Here is an 18,130-nt window from a genome sequence, read left to right as displayed (position 1 = left end):
CAGCCCCAAAGCATGATGTTTCCACCCCCATGCTTCACAGTAGGTATGGTGTTCTTTGGATGCAACTCAGCATTCTTTGTCCTACAAACACGACGAGTTTAGTTTTTACCAAAAAGTTATATTTTGGTTTCATCTGACCATATGACATTCTCCCAATCCTCTTCTGGATCATCCAAATGCACTCTAGCAAACTTCAGACGGGCCTGGACATGTATTGGCTTAAGCAGGGGGACACGTCTGGCACTGCAGGATTTGAGTCCCTGGTGGCGTAGTGTGTTACTGATGGTAGGCTTTGTTACTTTGGTCCCAGCTCTCTGTGTGCTTCTGGGATTTTTGCTCACCGTTCTTGTGATCATTTTGACCCCACGGGGTGAGATCTTGCGTGGAGCCCCAGATCGAGGGAGATTATCAATGGTCTTGTATGTCTTCCATTTCCTAATAATTGCTCCCACAGTTGATTTCTTCAAACCAAGCTGCTTACCTATTGCAGATTCAGTCTTCCCAGCCTGGTGCAGGTCTACAATTTTGTTTCTGGTGTCCTTTGACAGCTCTTTGGTCTTGGCCATAGTGGAGTTTGGAGTGTGACTGTTTGAGGTTGTGGACAGGTGTCTTTTATACTGATAACAAGTTCAAACAGGTGCCATTAATACATGTAACGAGTGGAGGACAGAGGAGCCTCTTAAAGAAGAAGTTACAGGTCTGTGAGAGCCAGAAATCTTGCTTGTTTGTAGGTGACCAAATACTTATTTTCCACCATAATTTGCAAATAAATTCATTAAAAATCCTACAATGTGATTTTCTGGATTTTTTTATATCAATTTCTCTGTCATAGTTGACGTGTACCTATGATGAAAATTACAGGCCTCCCTCATCTTTTTAAGTGGGAGAACTTGCACAATTGGTGGCTGACTAAATACTTTTTTTCCCCACTGTATATGAAATGCTAATATTTAGTCTAACTTACTGATTTTTTATTTTATGTTTTTATCTTGAGGTGATTTGTACCGCTGTCTATTCAATACGCCATCTTGTCTACGGTCATTATATGTTGCCCTAAAGACTACATAAAACCTTGCTCACCAAAATAATGTCATAAATGATTAAATGAATGCTTCAATCTAGCTGATATCCGTAAAGTTCTCAGTCATCTCTTCTTCTTTCGTGGAGCCAAGACGTTTAATGACCTGGGAGAAAATGCTATAAAAAAAGAAATGTCATGCTAAAAGATTTTCTGTGCATAATTTCCAAATGACATCAGTTTGACCAGTTGTATGGAAATAGAAAGCTGTGAAAACGACTCAACATGTTTCTGATAAGATTTCAGTTCGGCCTGGATGCATGTTTTATGTGGCTGAAAAACTATCAAATTTTATGATGCTGATAAAGATAACACATTTACAGACTGCACATTCGCATTCTCTCAAGATGCTGAAATAAATACATTTCTCCACTCCTGTTCCCGAGTCAAAATGTACATTTGGTGTATCATTATACTGCAAAAAATGCTTAAATTCTGCAGGAGTTAAAATTAAGACTATGTAAGAGGTCATAGACCTATAGTCAGTGTCCAGATTTCAGTTTCCATTTAAACAATTAGGCCTATTTGAAGTCCCGGTCTTGAGACTAGCGAATTTGTATAGTGCCTCACAATCATCACACACACAGTTGAAGTCGGAAGTTAACATACACTTAGGTTGGAGTCATTAAAACTCGTTATTCAACCACTCCACAAATTTCTTGTTAACAAACTATAGTTTTGGCAAGTCAGTTAGGACATCTACTTTGTGCAAGACACAAGTAATTTTTCCAACAATTGTTTACAGACAGATTATTTCACTGTATCACAATTCCAGTGGGTCAGAAGTTTACATACACTCAGTTGACGGTGCCTTTAAACAGCTTGGAAAATCCAGAAAATGATGTCATGGTTTTAGAAGCTTCTGATTGGCTAATTGACATCATTTGAGTCAATTGGAGGTGTACCTGTGGATGTATTTCAAGGCCTACCTTCAAACTCTGTGCCTCTGTTTGACATCATGGGAAAAGAAAAAGAAAATCAGCCAAGACTTCCGAAAAAGAAATTGTAGACCTCCACAAGTCTGGTTTATCCTTGGGAGCAATTTCCAAATGCCTGAAGGTACCACGTTCATCTGTACAAACAATAGTACGCAAGTATAAACACCATGGGACCACGCAGCCGTCATACCGCTCAGGAAGGAGACGCGTTCGGTCTCCTAGAGATGAATGTACTTTGGTGCGAAAAGTGCAAATCAATCCCAGAACAACAGCAGGAGGAAACAGGTACAAAAGTATCTATATCCACAGTAAAACGAGTCCTATATCGATATAACCTGAAAGGCCGCTCAGCAATGAAGAAGCCACTGCTCCAAAACCACCATATAAAAGCCAGACTACGGTTTGCAACTGCACATGGGGACAAAGATCGTACTTTTTGGAGAAATGTCCTCTGGTCTGATGAAACAAAAATAGAACTGTTTGGCCATAATGACCATCGTTATGTTTGGAGGAAAAAGGGGATAGCTTGCAAGCCGAAGAACACCATCCCAACCGTAAAGCACAGGGGTGGCAGCATCACCCTGTGGGGGTGCTTTGCTGCAGGAGGGACTGGTGCACTTCACAAAATAGATGGCATCATGAGGAAGGAAAATTATGTGGATATATTGAAGCAACATCTCAAAAGTTAAAGCTTGATCGCAAATGGGTCTTCCAAATGGACAATGACCCCAAGCATACTTCCAAAGTTGTGGCAAAATGGCTTAAGGACAACAAAGTCAAGGTATTGGAGTGGCCATCACAAAGCCCTGACCTCAATCCTATAGAACATTTGCAGGCAGAACTGAAAAAGCGTGTGCGAGCAACGAGGCCTAAAACATGACTCAGTTACACTAGCTCTGTCAGGAGGAATGGGCCAAATTTCACCCAACTTATTGTGGGATGCTTGTGGAAGGCTACCCAAAACGTTTGACCCAAGTAAAAAAAATGTAAAGGCAATGCTACGAAATACTAATTGAGTGTATGTAAACTTCTGACCCACTGGGAATGTGATGAAAGAAATAAAAGCTGAAATAAATCACTCTCTCTACTATTATTCTGACATTTCACATTCTTAAAATAAAGTGGTGATCCTAACTGAACTAAGACAGGGAATTTTTACTAGGATTAAATGTCAGGAATTGTTAAAAACTGAGTTTAAATATATTTGGCTAAGGTGTATGTAAACTTCCGACTTCAACTGTAACATAGGCATTGCTATCATTCTCTATTACCACTTCATCAAATCTTTACCAAACATTACTTTTCTGGCCCTCCCTTCTATTTATTTTCAACTCTCCATTTTGCAGCTTTTCGCTTATTGAATTAAAAACAGACATTGTCCTTTTTGCCTCAGTGGATCGAAGTTAACTTTTTCTGCCCATTCACAAAAGCGTTTGGCAATTGATGTGTATTCGTCACGCATAAAGTTAGGCTTACACACTAATTACATAGCCTAAAAATAATGAAAGAAAAACCTCAAATGTAGCCTATAACATTAATTGCACAATAATTATACATTTATGGATTTTTTGTTATGTATGGTTCTCTCTTTATTCAACTGACCACCACCCACCCGCCCTTCATCCACACAATATTTCATGACCCTAAACACGCCCGCCCTGCGGATATAACCGTGGGGACTGCAGGTTATGAGTCAGTCCGCACATCACCAGAAGAGCTTTAACGCGCCCTGGCATAGATTCTACAAGTGTCTTGAACTCTATTGGTGGGATGCAACACCATTCTTCCACAAGAAATTCCATAATTTGGTGTTTTGTTGATGGTGGTGGAAAATGCTGTCTCAGGCGCTCCAGAATCGGGTGAGTGAGAGACGCCACACACACACACACACACACACACACCCTTTAAACCCCCTTTGAGACCGCTCTTTCAAAGTCACTGAGAGCTCTTCTTCTAGCCATGCCATGTGTGAAAGAAAAATTAAACATGTAACATGTTTACCTGCTTTGTTTAATATTAATAGTTAACAATTATATACTGTTCTACTAAAGCGGTGCTTTTGTAAAGGGATGGTTTCTACTCCAGCTCCCTGCAGCTAGTCTAGGCGTGTGGTCAAGGACATGGGTTTTACTCGAGATAGGGGTATCTGGAGCTGACAATTGATTTATGAATGGTTTGGTGATAAAACCTACAAATGCTATCCATAGAATGAGTTGGTGTTTGTGTAATGTAAGGTACCAGGGAGAGATGGCTCGGGTATGGATAATGATGAGAGGAACCTTGTTTTAGGGGCCAAACCCTGGTTTGCATACAATGAGAACAGTCTTTGCAGCAAATGCTATCTGGCTGGGATACTCCTTTCTCATATATCAAGTCTCACCTTTTGACCCATTCCACACATCTGCTGTCTGTTATGTAGAATAGGAGGGGGTATCGTGCTATAAAATATCTTTGTATTCTTTGTATGTGAGAGCTCTCGGCCGTCGACCAGCCTCAATATTGCAAAGCACTCACTCCATTCACGTGTGTGGGTGGTGTGACCTGCTGCTTTATTAATACAATTTGAATAAAGTAATATCCTGATTGGTGATTGACCTTGTTTCTCCTCATTATTAGTTAGAATTTACACGACACATGGTAGCCAAAATAATGGGCAACGGGGCATTTGTATACATGACCCTAAGCATGATGGGATGTTAATTGCTTAGTTAACTCAGGAACCACACCTGTGTGGAAGCACCTGCTTTCTATATACTTTGTATCACTCATTTACTCAAGTGTTCCCTTTATTTTGACAGTTACTGACGTAGAGTACTTTAGTGAAAGGCCAGGAGTTTTTTCAGACCATCTGTTCTGGCCTATAACTATGGCCCACAGTTTTTCCTCGTTGGGTCACGTGGTAAGGAAAAACTTCTGGCCCTACTCATGGTCTCTCATTTGAGACAAAGAACACAGCGAAGTATAATGAATACTCACAGGGTCTCCTAGTTCTTCCGTGTCTTGTGTCTTGAGTGAAGGCCTCGTCCTCAGCAGGATGTCATCGCTACATTCATTGTCGGATCCATTGGGGGACTCTGCTAGATCCAGGAAGTCGTCTCGCTTCTGACCTCTGAACCTGATTTTGTCCAGCCGCTTTAGCATGTTCAACACCCCTTTCTTCAGTGGCTTTACCTTAGCATGGTGTACAGCAATCCTGAAAAGACAAGGGTCAGAGGTTTCCCTTTGAAAAGCAGTGAAAATGAAAGGGTGGGGTCGAGAGCAAGACAATACATTTCTTTGTATCAGAAGTTGTCGTTTTTTTGTAAATAAGTACCTAAACAGATACACTACGGAATAAAGATGCACAAGTTAAGACAATTGTGGAGTGTGGCCGATACAATATATTACTTTGTATAGGCCAGCCAGCAGCCACAGTATCCAACAGCATCCTAATAATGTAGCCTACCACTATAGCAGATCACTCCATTTAAGAAGTAATCGCTGCCCCAGTATCCAATTAAAGCCTATCACCATTGTGTTTGTCGTCTCTGTCTTTGACTCAGTCAGCTTAATGATAGAGACTGAGTCCCAAATGGTACCCTATCCCCTATATAGTACACTTACTTTTGACCAGAGCCCTATAGGTCCTGCTCCAAAGTAGTGCGCTATGAAGGGAATAGGGTGCCATTTGGATCACAGCCATATAGATTTAGCAGTAGATCCATCTAAGGCCTATCAGTGGTTGAGTCATCAGCCATCATCCAGGGCCACATCTCTTACTGCTTAGGAAATTATCACAAACCCAGAACGAGCTGTGGAGCGAGATGAGACAAGAGCCGATCACCCTCTGTTATGATAGGTTTCTGGTATTGAGAAGTTCAAGATGGAAGAATTTACTTAGGCATTCTGTGGAGATTTTACCAAGTATTTATTTGATCACGAGCCCGTGGGTTCATCTAACAAACGGACATAGCCTTGCCCTATTGTCAGTTGAACTGCCCATGTACACAAATCTCACATATTTTATACTCTTGGTTACCATTCCTTCAACCACATCTGGCCATCGTCAATGAGCACTACCCCTTCTATGTCATGACCTCTTACCCCCAAGCAAGACGTTCCCTACATACATCATTCTAATATAAACCCCACCATCTTCCTTGGAAAGATTGGATTTTACTACCCCAGACTTAGAGTCACCCAGAACCACACATCCATACTAACTATAACATAGTTACACACACTCATATGAAATGGCCTCATACCCTCATCATATCACCCTCTCACTTCAAACACGGTCTCCAAATATATGACTTAACGACTTGATGAATGTGAACCCTTTCGACCGAGATCTACACTCCCATACGTATTTATTTGGACAGTAAAGCTAAAACATTTAATTTGGCTCTATAGCCTACTCCGGAAGCTTGGTGGGTGACACTCTCTCTCACACCTCCCCCTAGAAAACAGATCTGGCTTGATAACAACATGCAGCTCTCAGGGTTATAGCTGTGCTGTTATAGGCGTACTGCATCTTTCGATCTACGGCCATTAGGTTTTCATTAGTTTGAGACCAGAAGCAGCAGGTCTCAGAGTAACAGTGAGATGGAGGAGCTGGAAAGCCTGGCGTCCATTAGATGAGAGAGGAGAGATTATATTATACTCAAGGTCTCTCTGATCACAATATTGACTCCTCTCTGTGTGGGCAGAGACAAATCATCAGGACTTTCATACCTCTATCCCTTTCATTCAGCTGAAAACAAACACTTCCACCCACACATGAACAGAGAAAGAGAGCGAGACACACACATACACACCCACCCCACCTCGCCTACCTGAAAGGCCTTGGCTCATTCGCACTTCATTAAATCCCACACAAACCGAAACCTAAATGTTGAGAGAGCATCTAATAATTCTAATGACAACCTACACAGCCAGACCAACCAGGCTGACTCACATAAGGGACGCAGGCCTCATTAAAGGCCAGTTAGCCATTTCCAAGGGATCCTGCTCCAAGGGATCCTTTACTCTAACGTAAAATGGTAGGCATCTGAGCTCAGTGTCCTACAAGTGATGACACCATTAGAGCAGACCAACAGGGATGACACACATGGAGGCACAGGACTTTGTATAGGATAGTTCAGGCCATTTTCTGGCCAGGGGATTCTGGTCCGGCGCTCAAGGTGAGTGTCATCTAAGCTTGTTGCGTCCTCGTGCGCATCACTAGAAGTACTCTGCTCACCTCATTATACACCTCTATGGTCAGTGTGTCACTAAGCCACTGCTAATGATGCTCAAGGTAGATGTTAAGTTACCCCTAACCACAGATCTAGGATCAGATTACCCTTGCCCTAATCAATGACCATTTAGGAGGTTGATTAACCTTAGATCAGTCATTAGGTAACATTCTCTAGTCAGATAATGACCACATAGCCCAGAGCAGACCTGTACAGTGAGCCATTCACCACCATCAGCTTAGCGAAGCATCTGGACAGTTACAGGAGCAAGGTGAGGTGAGAGGGTACTATTGGGTAAAGCTGTAATGTTGTTCAGAGAAGAGAGTGAGTTTTTATTCGATGGGATATTCCTAGAGAGGTCTGAAGTACTGCTTAATCATACACACAGTCAAACATATACAAAGTTAGACTACACAGACTCAAGACACACACCTCATAAATATGCAGGCACTTTGACACACAGTTCTCGTGACTGCACATCAGTCTATACTCCTATGAGAGCCATTGCTATGGCAGCCATGAGTGCTGTCGTGTCTCACTTCAATGAGATTCCCACCTCTGATGTGAATCTGCTGAATAAAAGAGAAGGGGCCACAGAGAGACTTGGCTCCACTCCCCTCAATGCCTAGTGTGTGTGAGTGTGCGTGTTTGATTGATTTAGCACTTTCTGAGAAGAGAACAGCATTCTAGGAACTGGATAGTCACTGGCATTGTTTAGTCGTGATGGAAGGTCCCACACTTGCATAGAAAATAGGACATTGTTTAATTCACCAAAGACATTAATCAGACATTGTTAGGTTTAGGGTGAGACAGTAAAACCTGCAGGAAAATAAATTGACTGACATTTCCGAGAATAATACAAACTAAAAACGCCCACGTGGAAACCCCCCTGGCAAGTGCTTTACACCTCTCACACCCACCTGTAGGCATTACATTTATTAAGCACCTCACAGGTTTCGTTTCACACGAAATCCACCAAACCCCATGTCAATGTCATTCCTGGTTGCAGATCCAATGAACCTGCAGTCTACATGTGATTGTTCATTCAGAGACTGAATTCTGAATGAATGTCAAAGTTAGGCTATATGTTTAAATGTTTTAGTAAAGGAGTTGAGTGTTTGGTCATTTTTATTACAAATTAAGTGGAATAGGGACAAAAACAACCTCTTTTCAACAATTATTATTATTTAGAAAATATAAAATAACACTGGTCTAGTTTATCTGGGGACACCAGAAAGCTAGTCATGCTTCTTTTTCTCACTTCCAAGTCGCTGAGATTCTACTTGGTCTATGAGTCTCACTACACTTGGTCCAAGCTCACCTTTTGCGATGGAAGCTAGACTAAATCAGGATGACAACACACTATAGGCCTACACTACGAGCTGAATAATGAATTCACTTTAATGCATTCGTAATCAAGGCAGACTGCCATATTGCCTAGCTAGATATACTGTAAATTGTTAGGTTGAAAGGAAGACCGTGAGATTCATCACAATACAACGTTTGATAATGTGCTGTGATTGAGGCTATTCAGTCTATGATGGGTGATTGAATGATAACCTAAATATAAATTACAGTAGGCTACTGAGTCTAACTAGCCACAGCTGTCCCTATTCACCATGTCAACTCCGCTAATAACTCGATTCAATAAACACATCATCGGGCTAGCAACATGCGGTGAGGGACAGGCACTGCTAACCCAAACTCCTTAAGGTCCAAGTACCTTATATGTTATTTTCAGAGGTAGACTGGCTCTGGCAGTCAAAAACTCCATCCCAATTCTGATATGATTCTTGTAACATAAAGCCCTTTCATATCACATCAAAATAATTTCACAAATGCAAAATACATATTTAAGCATTGGCAGTTTGAAGTGACTCAAAACCTATTTATTTGCATATCCGATTAGAATCTGTTATTTTTCCTGCAGTCTGAACAGCCAAAAATCACGTGGTATCAGATATTTCAAGCCACATTTCAAACCACCTTAATAGGTGGTTTGAAGTCAGATACAAATCTGATTCCTGGGCATGGGACTTTTGTCTGAAAGGTCAAATCTTATTTATTTACCCTTGTGGTTTTTAGACTGTTATTTGGCATAGCTTGTTGCTTGCTAGCTACTCTGTCAACAGTGGCAAGAACATGTGGTAGCTAATTAGCTTGTTAATGATTTCCAAACAAATTAGTGAATGTGCTAGAAAGCTAAACAGCTACCTAGCTTGTTAACTAAGTTGACTGCCTTAACTAGCCAAAATTTTATTGTTTTGAAAGTTGGATCCTCTTATCCTTTGAGGCTTTAAAAGTGTTCTTACTGGGAAACATCCATGGCAGGCATTGTTGTCACCTTAGCTTACTACATAACTTCTGAGTGATAGGAAGCCTGAGCACAAACACCCATCAGCCTACACCACTGTGCACACACTTGTCATTATTATGACAACTACAGTAGGTATGTCAGCAAATGACTGCTGTCTAAACACACACATCCAATTAGGTCACTTGTCTATTGCGGTTTGTACAGTCAGTATTACAAAACGGATTTGAAAAACAAAACTGATTTGGGCATTAAGGCCTTTATTGTGAACAAGGCTTTATTCTACACTTTCAACAGCTTTATCAATTTCAGCCAACATTATTTTTCCGTGACATCACTAACCCCAACTCTATAAAGGCGTGTATCAATTTAACATTGTTTCTTTAATTATTTCTTGCTGATATGAAATATAAGGTTCTTATGCTTCCAAAACCGTACCGCAAGCGATGCATGTTAATGTTCAGACCGAGAGTCGGGGCTCTTAAACCTTCCGCTTACAGAAGACGCCTTCGTCCAATGACTTGTCTAACGTAATGGAACAGAGTTATGATCAAAGGCTAAGGCACTGCGAGCTGTCATAGCTTCGCAGCAAACAAATAAACAACAAAAAGACAGCAGCTGATAAGATATGAGCCTAAAACACAATATGAAGGACCAGTGTTGTATGGCTTCACTGTACTGCGACGATTTGCGACTCTGTAACAAAGCGCATGAGCAACAGTAGGTGTTGGCCCGCTGTGACAAAATGTAACAAGTCCGTTATGTTGGTCTTCGCTTCCCACGATTCATTATTGAAGCTAAGGCGATGCAACGTTAATTAGTAATACTGTTTCATTTATTAGTAGTGCCTAATTCCTATTTCTCAATTAAATTGTAATCTTCGTAAATGACAATCTACGCACAGTAGCCCTTGCGCTCCATTCAATAATAATGAATTAGCCAACTAAAAGCCAACAGACGTTTACATAAACACCATACGCAAAGACTTGAACTACGCTACTTTACATCGACATTACTTCTATTAAAAATAAAGTTTATTCTTACCCAGCCCGTAAATCGTAGCAAAGTTTCATTAACACTGAGAATTGCCTTTGACTGTATCCAGAAGCGTACACCTGCTCAGAACCGCCAAGCCACAAGCTGTTCATTGAGCCTCAGCCCCGCCATCGCAATCCGCTCTTTTGTAAACCAAAGCAACGATTTACATCCCGCTGCAGCCTTGATTCGTTTTGTAGAAATGCCAGTTCCCCCCTAGAGAGAAGAGCATAGGCTATATCCTCCAGTACCGTTTGAAACCAGTCTCTCTCTTGTTGATTTCATAGCTCTCACTCAAGCCAGAAACGGGAATTTCGTCAATGTCAGCAGACTTCCTTTCTTAAAGGGGCCGCTAATGGAGTTTCAAACTTATCAACAAGCCTGCCCTTGATGTTATTGTACCTCCCACTCTGTATTCGTCTGCTTTCATAATGCCCATCAGCATCCTCTGTTGGATGACAATATTATAACAATGTAGGCCTACCAACAGTATTGAATGTGCACAGTAGTATATTATTGGGACAGTTCTCTCATGTAATACAGGTGATAAATACATAATACATTAATCAATACATGAATAAATAAGCATACATTGAATTAATTGACATTTGCACATATACAGTACCAGTCAAAAGTTTGGACACACTTACTCATTCCAGGGTTTTTCTTTATTTGTACTATTTTCTACATTATAGAATAATAGTGAAGACATCAAAACTATGAGATAACACATATGGAATCATGTAGTAACCAAAAAAGTGTTAAACAAATCAAAATATATTTTATATTTGAGAGTCTTCAAAGTAGCCACCCTTTGCCTTGATGACAGCTTTGCACACTCTTGGCATTCTCTCAACCAGCTTCACCTGGAATGCTTTTCAACAGTCTTGAAGGAGTTCCCACATATGCTGAGCACATGTTGGCTGCTTTTCCTTGATTCTGCGGTCCAACTCATCCCAAACCATCTTAATTGTGTTGAGGTCGGGTGATTGTGGATGCCAGGTCATCTGATGCAGCACTCCATCACTCTCCTTCTTGGTCAAATAGCCCTTACACAGCCTGGAGGTGTGTTTTGGGTCATTGTCCTGTTGAAAAATAAATGATAGTCCCACTGTCACGTTCGTTTGAGGACGGGTCAGAACAAGGCGCAGCGTGAAATGCGTACATGTTTATTTAAATGATAAACACACGACAAAACAACAACCCAACGAACCGTGAAGTCCTAAGGCTGAACACAAAACAAGCCTAAACACGGAACAAGATCCCACAACTAACGAGTGCCAATAGGCTGCCTAAGTATGATCCCCAATCAGAGACAACGAGCTACAGCTGCCTCTGATTGGGAACCACACCGGCCAACATAGATCTACACATACTAGAATCATACACATAGATATACACAACATAGAATATTCACACCCTGACTCAACATATAAGAGTCCCCTGAGTCAGGGCGTGACAGTACCCCCCAAATCATCAATCATCAATTTTATTTTATATAGCCCTTCTTACATCAGCTAATATCTCGAAGTGCTGTACAGAAACCCAGCCTAAAACCCCAAACAGCTAGTAATGCAGGTGTAGAATGTTATGTAAAGGTTGTGCCCAAAGGCACAACCTTTACATAACAGGGTAGGGTCCGGGTGGGTATTCCACCTCGGAGGCGGATCCGGCTCCGGGCGTGACGACCACATACTCTCCGCCTCCCTGTTGCGACCCTGGTCCGGTCTGGACCTCAGCGCGCTGCTTCCCCTCTCCTTCCTCCAAAGATACTCCAAGCCCTGTCTGGACCCTGGTGTGGGAGAGCAGGAACGGGCCGGGCCGGACTGGGAACACGCACCACTGGCTTGGTGCGGGCAGCAGGCACGGGCCGGGCCAGACTGGGAACACGCACCACTTGCTCGGTGCGGGGAGCAGGCACAGGCCGTACCGGGCTGGCGACACTCACCACTGGCTTGGTGCGGGGAGCAGGAATGGGCCGGGCCGGACTGTGGAGGCGGACTGGAGGTCTGGAGCAGAGAGTTGGCACAACCCGTCCTGGCTGAATGCCTACTTCCACACAGTACGTGTGTGGCATTAGCACAGGACGCACTGGCTGTGCACGCGCACTGGCGATACAGTACGTAGAACCGGCACAGGAAATGCGGGACCGAGGAGGCGTACTGGAGACCAGGAGCATTGAGCCAGCACACCCCGTCCTGGCTGGATGCCCATCTTCGCACGGCACGTGCGTGGTGCTAGCACAGGACGTACAGGACTGTGCCGGCGCACTGGCGACACAGTACGTAGCTCCGCATAACACGGAGCCTGCCCAGTCACATGCTTCCTCGCGTGAGTACGGGGAGTTGGCTCTGCTCTGAAACTAGGCTCCGCCAACCACCCCGTGTGCCCCCCCCAATTTTTTTATTGGGGCTGCTTCTTGGGCTTCCTCCTCGACCGGCGCCTAATGCGTTGCCGTTGCTCCTCTCTATACCGGGCCTCCACTGTCTCCTCCCAAGGACGGCGATCCATCCCAGCCTGAATCTCCTCCCATGTCCAGGATCCCTTTCCGTCCAGGATCTCCTCCCATGTCCAGGCTGTCTGCTCCTGGGCACGCTGCTTGGTCCGTGTTTGGTGGGATCTTCTGTCACGTTCGTTTAAGGACGGGTCAGAACAAGGCGCAGCGTGAAATGCGTACATGTTTATTTAAATGATAAACACATGACAAAACAACAAACCAACGAAACGTGAAGTCCTAAGGCTGAACACAAAACAAGCCTAAACACGGAACAAGATCCCACAACTAACGAGTGCCAATAGGCTGCCTAAGTATGATCCCCAATCAGAGAAAACAAGCGACAGCTGCCTCTGATTGGGAACCACACCGGCCAACATAGATCTACACATACTAGAATCATACACATAGATATACACAACATAGAATATTCACACCCTGACTCAACATATAAGACACCCACTAAGCCCAAACCAGATGGGATGGCGTATCGCTGCAGAATGCTGTGGTATCCATGCTGGTTAAGTGTGCCTTGAATTCTAAATAAATCACTGACAGTGTCACCAGCAAAGCAACCCCACACCATCACACCTCCTCCTCCATGCTTCACGGTGGGAACCACACATGCAGAGATCATCCGTTCACCAACTCTGCGTCTCACAAAGGCAAGGCGGTTGGAACCAAAAATCTCAAATTTGGACTCATCAGACCAAAGGACAGATTTCCACCGGTCTAATGTCCATTGCTCGTGTTTCTTGGCCCAAGCAAGTCTCTTCTTATTATTGGTGTCCTTTAGTAGTGGTTTCTTTGCAGCAATTCGACCATGAAGGCCTGATTCACGCAGTCTCCTCTGAACAGTTGATGTTGAGATGTGACTGTGACTTGAACTCTGTGAAGCGTTTATTTGGGCTGCAATTTCTGAGGCTTATCCTCTACAGCAGAGGTAACTCTGAGTCTTCCTTTCCTGTGGCGGTCCTCATGAGAGCCAGTTTCATCATAGCGCTTGATGGTTTTTGCGACTGCACTTGAAGAAACTTTCAAAGTTCTTGACATTTTCCGTATTGACTGACCTTCATGTCTTAAAGTAATGATGGACTGTCATTTCTCTTTGCTTATTTGAGCTGTTCTTGCCATAATATGGACTTGGTCTTTTACCAAATAGGGCTATCTTCAGTATACATTCCTACCTTGTCACAACACAACTGATTGGCTAAAACGCATTAAGAAGGAAAGAAATTCCACAAATTCCACAAATGAACTTTTAAGAAGGCACACCTGTTAATTGAAATACATTCCAGGTGACTACCTCATGAAGCTGGTTAAGAGAATGCCAAGCGTATGCAATGCTGTCATCAAGGCAAAGGGTGGCTACTTTGAAGAATCTCAAATATAAAATATATTTTGATTTGTTTAACACTTGTTTGGTTACTACATGATTCCATATGTGTTATTTCATAGTTTTGATGTCTTCACTATTATTCTACAATGTAGAAAATAGTAAAAATAAAGAAAAACCCTTGAATGAGTAGGTGTCCACACTTTTGACTGGTACTGTATAAACATTATTTATATTCAGTATAAACAGCAATGAAACTATGTTTAAATGAAATAAGCAAACAGTTTCCAAGTGTTTTTGAAATATAAACCTTTGCATGTTTCCGCTCAGATGAGCAAGGCAGAAATCTAAACTTCCATCATCTACAGAAATAAGCTCCAAAATAATGTACAATCCATTTGTCCTGTTATGCAGTTGTCTCAAAAACGAATGTAGACTAGTCAACATGCATTTGTCACCACACAATGGTCTTCTCTATACATTATCCAGCAGCTGATAGCCCTTTTTTCTATTGTACAGTCTGATGCTGCTGTTGTTCCATCCTGGTCAGTGAATGTCCCCTGACCCTTACAATACATCTATCTGGATTGGCTGTCTGAATAAAGTGAACTCTGACCCCTGTGAAACCTAATGATGATATTAAACACTGGGATGGAATCATAGAACCCTGTGTCTGTCTGTTGTCAGTCTGTTGTGAGACAAGATCTGTGACTCAGTGATGAGACTGTTGATACACTACATGGCCAAAAGTACACTACATGACCAAAAGTATGTGGACACCTGCTCGTCAAACATCTAATTCCAAAATCATGAGCATTATTATGGAGTTGGTCCCCTCTTTGCTGCTATAACAGCCTCCACTCTTCTGGGAAGGCTTTTCGCAAGATGTTGGAACATTGCTGCGGGGACTTGCTGTAACGATCCCGGCAGTCTGAGTCGGGTCCTGTCTGTGGACTAGTTTTTCTGCTCGGGATCTCCAGTTTCCCGTGGGTTCTGGAACGCTCCGGGGAGCTCTCTTGATTTCCGCACCTGCATCCCATCAGCAATCTGCACACCTGGTCCTGATCATCACCCTTCTTAGGCTCTGGCCTAACATCCATTCCCTGCCGGATCGTTAGCCATGAACATCAATCTCCCGGAACCTTCACCCAACCCCTGCCTGGTTGTCGGCGGCTGCCGAGCCATTCTTGGATCTACCACTGCACCTCCACCAACTCATCTCCGCCGTCCGCTCTGTCCCCTGGATTATTCTACATCGTTTTTTGGAATCTGTTAAATAAATACTCACCTTCGTTTCAACTCACCTTGTCCTGGTCTGCTTCTGGGTTCTGGCTTAGTAAACCGTGACAGAACGATCCGGCCAGTATGAACCCAGCGGACCTGGACTCTGTTCGCCATGCCATTACCCATCAGGAGAAGATGTTGGGCCATCATAGCACGGAGCTACAGGAGATCGCGTTGGCAGTTCGGAACCTTTCTACCGACCTGACGGAGGTCCAGAACCAGCGCACGTTTCCGGTGGAGGATCCACTACCGGTTTCACCCATCTCGCCTGCCGCGTCTGGAGCTGTGTCCTTCCGTGAGCCCAAGGTTCCGACGCCGGATAAATATGAGGGGGAGCTGGGAAGATGCCGTTCTTTCCTTATGCAGTGTGGGTTAGTGTTCGATCTACAGCCCTACTCTTATGCCACAGACAAGGCTAGGATAGCCTTTGTGATTGAGTTGCTGCGTGGTCGAGCGCTGGAGTGGGCTTCAGCCGTTTGGGAACGACAAGACCCCTGCATGGCTTCATACCAGGGGTTCACGGCCGAGATGAGGAAGCTCTTCGACCATTCCGTCCGAGGGGGGGACGCAGCTAGGCGCCTGTTTTCGATTCACCAAGGAACTTCGCAGCGTGGCCGACTTCGTGATCGAGTTCAAGACGTTGGCTGTGGAGAGTGGGTGGAATGAGGAGTCTCTGCAAGCGGCCTTTTACCAGGGTCTGTCGGAGCAGCTCAAGGATGAGTTGATCTCCTATCCGGAGCCTAGTGACCTGGACAGCTTGGTAGCCTTGTCTGTTCGGGTGGATAATCGAGTCCGAGAGCGAAGGAGGGAGAAGCAATGGGGTCCGTCCAATCGATCAGCTTCTCAGTTCCCAGTCGGGTCGGGTGGTGGACCAGAACACGTCGATCATTCTCCACCACAAAGGATTAGTGGAGAGGTCCTCTCTCCCGATTCTGAACCCATGCAAGTGGGGCGGCACGGGTTAACCAAGGAGGAGCGTCAACATAGACGTAAGACCAACTGCTGCCTCTACTGTGGTAGCTCGGGACATTACATCTCCACTTGTTCCCGGCGGTCGTCAAACTGCCCGGCTCGCTAAAGTTGGGAGGACTTTTAGCGAGCCAGTTTCAACCTCTCAGTACCTCTGTCAGACCCCGTTTCCGGCTACCCTTGTGAACAGGAATCAGAGCTTAGCGATTAACGCTTTTATCGATTCAGGTGCCGGTGGAAGCTTTCTTGATGCCGAGTTGGTGGAACAGCTGGGGCTTTCCAAGGAGCAATTGCCGGAAGCCATTGAAGCGACCACTCTGAACGGCAGTAGTCTGGCACGTATCACGATGAGGACTGAACCGGTTAAGATGCTGTTGTCGGGGAATCATTCGGAGATGATTTCATTCTTCATTCTGCCGTCTTCCCATGTTCCTCTGGTCCTTGGATACCCCTGGCTGAAGGAACACAATCCCACGTTCGATTGGGTGACGGGCAAGGTAACGAGTTGGAGCCTTGATTGTCATGCTAACTGTCTCAAGACTGCCTGTCCCCATTCGGTTCCCAGTCAGGTGATTGAGGCTAAACCCCCAGATTTGTCCCTGGTTCCCGAGACATATCACGATTTGGGGGAAGTGTTCAGTAAGCAGAAGGCTCTGTCACTCCCTCCCCCACCGACCATATGATTGTGCCATCAACCTGTTCCCTGGAGCTGTCTACCCCAAGGGAAGGTTATACAGTATCTCCCGCCTTGAACGTGAGGCTTTGGAGACCTACATCAAGGAGTCCCTAGCTGCTGGTCTCGTTCGTCCCTCGTCATCACCCCTGGGGGCAGGATTCTTCTTTGTGGGTAAGAAGGATGGCTCTCTTCGACCGTGTATTGATTATCGGGGGTTGAATGACATCACGGTCAAGAACAAGTATCCCCTGCCCTTGATGAGTTCTGCCTTCGACTCCTTACAGGGTGCTACGGTGTTCACCAAGCTAGACCTACGCAATGCGTATCACATGGTCCGGATCAGAGAGGGAGACGAGTGGTTGACGGGTTTCAATACACCGATGGGTCACTTCGAGTATCAGGTGATGCCGTTTGGACTGACCAATGCTCCAGCGGTATTCCAGAGTATGGTGAACGACGTCCTGAGAGATATGATCGGTCTCTTTGTGTTTGTTTACCTGGATGACATTCTGATCTTCTCGAAGGAACCTTCCGACCACGTCCAGCATGTCCGGCAGGTTCTGCAGCGATTGTTGGAGAATCGCCTGTTCGTGAAGGCCGAGAAGTGCGAGTTTCACGCCCACACGACATCCTTTCTCGGGTACATCATCTCCAGGGGAGAGATTAGGATGGACCAGGAGAAGGTTAGAGCGGTTCTGGAATGGGCCCAGCCCGGTACGAGATTGCAGCTCCAGAGATTTTTTGGGGTTTGCGAATTTCTACCGCAGATTCATCCGGGATTACAGCCGTG

General features: G+C 44.3%; 1 protein-coding gene across 2 annotated transcripts in view; it reads right to left on the bottom strand.

Moving 5' to 3' along the window:
- Positions 1-10,921, bottom strand: part of LOC121554979 (GRAM domain-containing protein 4-like) — an 87,651-nt gene extending 76,730 nt beyond the window's left edge. For both annotated transcript variants that reach the window (XM_041868720.1, XM_041868721.1), the window contains exons 1-2: positions 10,591-10,921; positions 4,993-5,209 (exon numbers count right to left, since the gene is read on the bottom strand). In XM_041868720.1, coding sequence (XP_041724654.1) covers positions 4,993-5,209; positions 10,591-10,694 — 321 coding nt within the window. In that variant the 5' untranslated portion in view covers positions 10,695-10,921. The remainder of the gene's footprint in view (positions 1-4,992; positions 5,210-10,590) is intronic.
- Between the last annotated feature and the right edge of the window lie 7,209 nt (positions 10,922-18,130).

Source organism: Coregonus clupeaformis, chromosome 40 (assembly GCF_020615455.1).
Source record: "Coregonus clupeaformis isolate EN_2021a chromosome 40, ASM2061545v1, whole genome shotgun sequence".
Lineage (NCBI taxonomy): Eukaryota > Metazoa > Chordata > Actinopteri > Salmoniformes > Salmonidae > Coregonus > Coregonus clupeaformis.
Note: the sequence above shows the minus strand (reverse complement) of the source record. Positions and strands in the feature narration are given on the sequence as shown.